This window comes from Pteropus alecto, unplaced genomic scaffold (assembly GCF_000325575.1).
Source record: "Pteropus alecto unplaced genomic scaffold, ASM32557v1 scaffold271, whole genome shotgun sequence".
NCBI lineage: Eukaryota > Metazoa > Chordata > Mammalia > Chiroptera > Pteropodidae > Pteropus > Pteropus alecto.
Genome location: NW_006430730.1, coordinates 725,933 through 731,896, shown reverse-complemented (window position 1 = coordinate 731,896; position 5,964 = coordinate 725,933). Strand labels below are relative to the sequence as shown.

The 5,964-nt window shown below is 58.9% G+C and overlaps 1 protein-coding gene across 1 annotated transcript in view; it reads right to left on the bottom strand.

Moving 5' to 3' along the window:
• Positions 1–3,838, bottom strand: part of LTBP4 (latent transforming growth factor beta binding protein 4) — a 26,240-nt gene extending 22,402 nt beyond the window's left edge. Inside the window, exons 1-4 of the mRNA XM_015594694.2 lie at positions 3,690–3,838; positions 1,806–1,864; positions 1,497–1,641; positions 1,058–1,167 (exon numbers count right to left, since the gene is read on the bottom strand). Coding sequence (XP_015450180.1) covers positions 1,058–1,167; positions 1,497–1,641; positions 1,806–1,864; positions 3,690–3,823 — 448 coding nt within the window. The 5' untranslated portion in view covers positions 3,824–3,838. The remainder of the gene's footprint in view (positions 1–1,057; positions 1,168–1,496; positions 1,642–1,805; positions 1,865–3,689) is intronic.
• Positions 3,839–5,964: the final 2,126 nt, after the last annotated feature.

Genomic DNA, 5,964 nt, shown 5'->3' with positions numbered 1-5,964 from the left:
GGGGCGCGTGGGGCTGGGCGCGCAGCCAGAGGCGCGCAGACTGGGCGCTAGACTCGCAGGGGGAGGGGGGCGCCCCCTCTGCCCCCAGTCGCACTAACAAGTGAATGGGGCCCGCGGGGGAGCGTCAGGGAAGGGAACAGGTGGGGCGGGCCGATTCTTCCCCCACCCGCAGACAGGGCTGAATCCATAAAGGAAAAGGAGAAATAGGGGCCGCATTTGGGGAGACGTCTAAGGACTGTATACTCGGCCCTAGGTACAGAGAAAGGGGCTTCATCTGAATGGGGGCTGTTATGGCACATCTGGGCAGCCAGATAGCACATCTGGGGAAGAGAAGGGTCGGTGCACCTGGGCACACGAGGGAATTGGGGGTCTGGATGGTGGGCAGGACGCTGGGGGGGGGCATTTGAGGATGCTCTAACATCTGGCCAGCCCCCCCACACCTGGTAGGAGAAGTCAGAATGGATAAGGGGAAACGGTGAGTTGAGGCTGTGGGCGGGGGTCCTCACATCTGGCTAGAGGCCCACATCTGGAAGACTTTAGGGAGGAGGGGACACATCTGGGCCGAAGGCCACAGCAGGAGGGAGACTTCTGAGGGTGGTTGAGACTAGGGGGTGTGCTAGCCCAGGGGCGAGAGCTAGAGCAAGATGAGGACCGGGGGAGGCAGGAGGAGGCCTTTGGCCCCTGGCCGCCCCGCAGTTTTGGCCATTCGGTGACCGAGCAGGCGCCAACCCGCACAATCGCTTTTGTTGTCTGGGCTAGTTCGGCTTCCCTCTCTGCCGGGACAGCGCCCCCCTCTTTGGCAACGGGGAGCCCGGACGCCTGGCTTCCCGGCCCCACCCCCGCGGGTCAGCGCCTCTGGCCAGCGTCTGGTCCTGTCCCGGGCTCACCTCGTGCGGCCGGACGCTGGGGTCCCTAGAGGGGGCCGTGTCCTGGAGTGGGGTGCTGAGCTACAATGGGGGGCGGCTAGGCGGCGGCTGGACCGTGGGAACCAGACGGCTTTATCTGGCCCGGAACCCCCCCTCCACTCCCCCGGCAGAGGAAAGGCGGATGTTCTTACCGCGGGCCTGGCCGGCAGGGGTGCGCTGTGGGGGCCTCCGTCTCAGCAGTGCCCGGCCCCCCGGCCCGCGGGGCCGCCGTCGCCTCAGCAGAGCTCGGGCCTCCTGCAGCCTGGGTAGGAGCGGTCAGAGAAGGAACTGTCACCTCGGTTAGACTGACACCCCCCCACCCCCGCCCTGCTTCAAGGGGCCTCCCAGCCAGGAGGTCTTCCAGTAGCGGCTCTGCCTACCCCCCACCCCATCCCTTTGTGGGGACCAGGCCTTGAGTACTCCTTAGAGGCTTGAGGAGAAACAGGGACAAAGATGGTGGGGAAAACAGATGAAGAAGGGAGAGAGAGAGAGAGAAAGAAGAGAGAAGAGAAGAGAAGAGAAGAGAAGAGAAGAGAAGAGAAGAGAAGAGAAGAGAAGAGAAGACTGGTAGGAGGGGAACCCCACACTCACGTCAGTGGCTGCCAGTTAAGGGACACCTGTCTCTTCTTCACGCTGGGGCTGGGGCTGGAGTTCCGCAGCGCCGGGGGCACTGGTGTCAGACACCGCTGAGGGTCTGCACACTTTTCAGGCGGGCAGCTCTGGACCCTGCAGGAGGCTTCAGAGACAGCCAGGGACTAAGCGGAGGATGACACAGAGTCCCCCTTTACACCAAGTGCATCCAGCTCTCCAGCTGGGATGAGGGGTAGAAAAGGGAACCCCCCACCCCTCCGCTCCTACCCCATTTCACCCCCTACCTATACCTCACCTAGAAGAACCCACCTCTGAAACAGCGGCTCCTCCTGGATGATCGGCTCGGGCAGCAGTGACAAATAGCAACACTATAAACAGAGGGGTGGAAGTCAATCAGGCCCCAAGTCTCTAGAGCTCCCCAAAGGAAGTCAATGGGAATACGGGAGGGGAAGCCAACATAAGGCTTGAGGTTGGTCGAAATAGATGTGGGGCCCATTTGAGGCACCGCTATCGATGCCTCAGTCTCCCTATCTGCAATGGGAGGCAAATTGGCTTAGACTCTCTGGGGATGAAGGTCACAGCAACTTTATTTTTATTTGTCTTCTGAAGTGTTTGACGGCAAGGTATTCTTAGAAAAGACATTTTAAAGTATTTTTAAACGATTTTTTAAAAAACTCAAAGAGGATTTCTAAGCGCATTTCCCAGCCCCGACTGTCTGGGAATCCAGAACCCGCCCCCCTCCCCGCACATCCCTGTGCTGGACTCAGCCGTCATCCCGCGTGTGACCGGCAGGTGGCGCCACTTCCACAGGCCTCAGCGGCTGGGGAGGGAGGTCCTCCTTCGACTGTGGGTCCAGCAGGGTGCTGAGGTGGAGGGGAATACAGAAGGAGCCACAGCCCAGGACTGGGAAACCCGAGGCCTGAGTTCTAGCCTGTTCCTGCACTTGCACGCTCGTGTGTCCCAGAGCCAGCGTTTCCTGGTCTTTGGGCCTCAGTTTCCCGCCTGACCAGAAGGAAGGAGTCGTTCCTGAAGAAATCCGCGCGCCCAGAGGCTCTCAGATTCTGGGTAGCGGAGCCCTCAGCTCCGACTCAAGCGCGTCGTAACCAAAGGGCCCCCCAGACAAATCCATTATCCTCAGGCTAAGGGGGACGAGAGACTAAGACGCGCGCGCAGGCCCCGAGAAAAGGGCAGTGGCGGGAGGCTGCAAAGGAGACGTAGGGCGCGTGGACTTTTTCCAGACAGTGGGGCCCAGTGGGGGAGGAAGCTGCCCGGGTGGGAACCTCTGGGACCTCTGCTCTTGCTGTCACCCCTCCTGCCTTTTCTCCGGGTTAACCCCTTCCCGGCCCCGCCCCCGGCGCGGCTCGGGTTACTAAACGCATTCGCAGAGACTGAGGCGGGAGCGGAGCCCGGGGCCTTTGTAACGGAGCGCTGGGCCGCAGGGCGGGGGATGGGGGTGCTGGGCAGACTGTTTCCTTAGATCTCGTCACCATAGACAGGAAGGGTGGCTATAATCTCTAAATCCATAGGAAGTTCTGGATCTCTTGCTGCGAAATCCCTGGTGCCTTGTTCAAGCCTGATATCCTCTAATTCTAGGACACTAGAACAGCTTCGACCCTCAGGGACCCTGAGGAACAGCCCCCGTCCACACAATTCCCCCAAAAGCCACTCTGCCATCGACCCAAAAGGCCACGTCTTCTTAACTCATTAGGGGAATCCAAGGGTTCCTATTAATTAATCCAGACGCCCCAAACCCGGGAAAACCAAGACATCTCAAAACTCTCATAAAATCCCTTCATCACCTCCCATACGCTTCCTCCTTAAGCACCCAAGAAACCTGGAGACCCTCCTAGGTCGAGGGTCCCACCCACCTCATCCCAGGAGAACTCAAAGCCACGCCCCCATATAAACTGGAACCCTTCTTTGAAAAATTTCTAGAATTTCCTGAAGCCACATCCATCTCTATCACACACATAGGACAGGAATCCCTTCCGTCAGACTCTCAGTTCCCCTCGGATTCTAACCTCTACAAAATAGAGGGCCCTAATAAATCCCAGGGCTCTCTGGCTCTTTCATCCCCACCCCAAAACGGTGGGTTCGATTCTCCCTAAATCTGAAAAAGTCCTGGGCCTCACCGACCACCAGACTCACTGGGTGGAGGAGGCACAAGGAAGAGGGGGCCGCAGCGGGGCTTACCCTGCTGGGCGGCCCAAGGTCACTGCAGCCTCGACAACCCGGCTGGGGCTGGGGCTGGGGCTGGGGCTGGCGGCGGAGGCGGCAGCTGCGAGGAGCGGCAGCAGCACCAGCAGGAGGGGGCCAGGCTGCCGCATCGTGTCCGGCGTGGAGTCCCGCTCCAGGCCAGCCGTCTGTCCAGCGGGTCCGGCTGGGCGCCGCCCCGTCCCCCGCCCCCGCCCCCAACCTACTCATTTTCTCCACAGTCCCAGCAGCGGGGCTGCGAACTTCTTACCAATCAGAGCCCGGTGCCGTCAGGGGGCGCTGCCCGTGCGGCCAATAGGGAGGCGACAGGGGCGGGGCTAGAGGGACAGGTGTCGGGCGGGGGACGCTGGGGCCTGCCTGTCCGGAGTTCTCAGTGCTGTGGGGGGAAATCCGTAGTCGAGTACTGACTCGTTGAATCCTCTTGTGAAGGAGAAGCCTAAGTATGGAGGTGCTGAGATCCCTCGAGGGATGCGTAAGCGGTGGGCAGGGTCCCCTAAACTAAACTCCCGCCCGCAGGCCTCATCCATCAGCTCGCAGTTGCTGGAGAATTCCATCAGTATTTGCTCCCTGATTGGTGTAGACACTGGAAGCCCTCACAGGTTCCTAATTCTCACGTGAGAGACTCAGGATTCTGAAGGCCCCGGGTCGGGCCCCTCTGAGGCTTCCAGGCCCACTGGACTTTCCCAGAGGATTTGCCTTTTCTTCCACGCCTTGTGCTTCAGGGGTTCCAGGCTCAACGAGCAATAGCTTTTTCCTCAGAAGGCTGTAGCCTCTGCCCCTCAGAGGACCCAGGCTCCCTCCTGACCCACAGACTCTGGGAGCTCCGAGCTCTGCTCTCCTCCTTGACTATCTCTCCACTGGCCGCCCCTAGAGGGTACCAGACCTCTTCCCTACCTGAATCTTTAAAGGTTCCCAAGAGCACCCCTCCCATTCCCAGAATTGCAGACTCTCCCTAGAGAATTCCAGCCCCCTCCCTTCCTAGGGAACTCTACCGTTAGGAGCCCCAAGCCACAGAGAGCCTTAGGCCCTTTGCACTCCCTTTAAGAGGTTCCAGGCTCGAAGCCCTGCTCATAGCCTCAGATGATCTCAAGCCCAGCCCCTTTCCTTTATTATACATTTAAGACCCCGCCTTCTTTCCTTGGAATTACAAACACCAAAGGTACCGCCCCCAGAGCTTCAGACTCCGCCCTTAGCTGTCCCTATCGCTAAGTTTTAGGCCACACTCCTTCCCACAGAGAATTGGGGAGCGGCCCTACACTTGAGAACCCAAGCCCCACCCCTTTCACATTTGCCCCGCCTCTGGGGTTTCCGGGGCGGGCGGGGGGGGAGCCCATCTCACAGCTGTTTAATTCTTAAGATGTCCAGTTCTGTAGCACTAGCCCCGCCCCCAGTGGATCCCAAGCTCCTCCCACACAGAGTACTAGGCCACCTGTCCAGACTAAGACAAGCAGCAGATCCAGTTTTGTCTTCATTCTCTTCTTCCTGCTACTGTTCCCAATAGAAGGTGTACAGGGAGCATGGGAGACCCCTTTACTCTTCGCCATTACAGTGAGGCACGCGAGATGACTCACACAGTCACACTCACATCATTACTGCCACCCACAGCAATCCAGGCGTCCATCTCACACTGACAACTCTGGGCCCACCCACCATCCAGGGACACTCAGCCCCTCGAAGCAGTAATGACAGTACTCAGGCCCCACTCACGGACATTCGTGGGCTGTCCCGGCGTGATGATGGAGTCTCTAGTTCTGCCCACTGAATGTTCACCGTGTCCCTCTTTGTGCGGCCTCCCCACATCCCTGCTAACATGGCCCTGCAGGACAGCGTCTCCCTGCCCCTTGTTGCCCCCTTCCTACCTCCTACCCTGTGGCTGGAGCATTTGCTGGGGACTCTGCCGAAATTTCTCCCTTCTGCCTGGGATCCAGGGCATCTTCAATGCTCGTTGCTAGGCAACAGCCTTTGGCTCACCACTGCAACTTCCGGGGATGGCGTAGGCTTCCCCTCCCCCCTCCTCAGCATTGGGAGTCCCCAGCTCTCAATCTCTATCAGTGCCACTTTCTCCCAGGGTCATTCTGTGTCACCCCTTGGATCCTGATCTGACCTCAACCCTTGACAAAGAACCCCCAGAGTTCTAGAGTTGTGGTTTTCCAGAAGATTCCTCCCAGTGTGTGCTCACACATACAAGTTTTATCCCTGGTATTAATGAACAAACAAAAATCTCTTTAGTGTTCTAGATTTTCTGACATTCTCT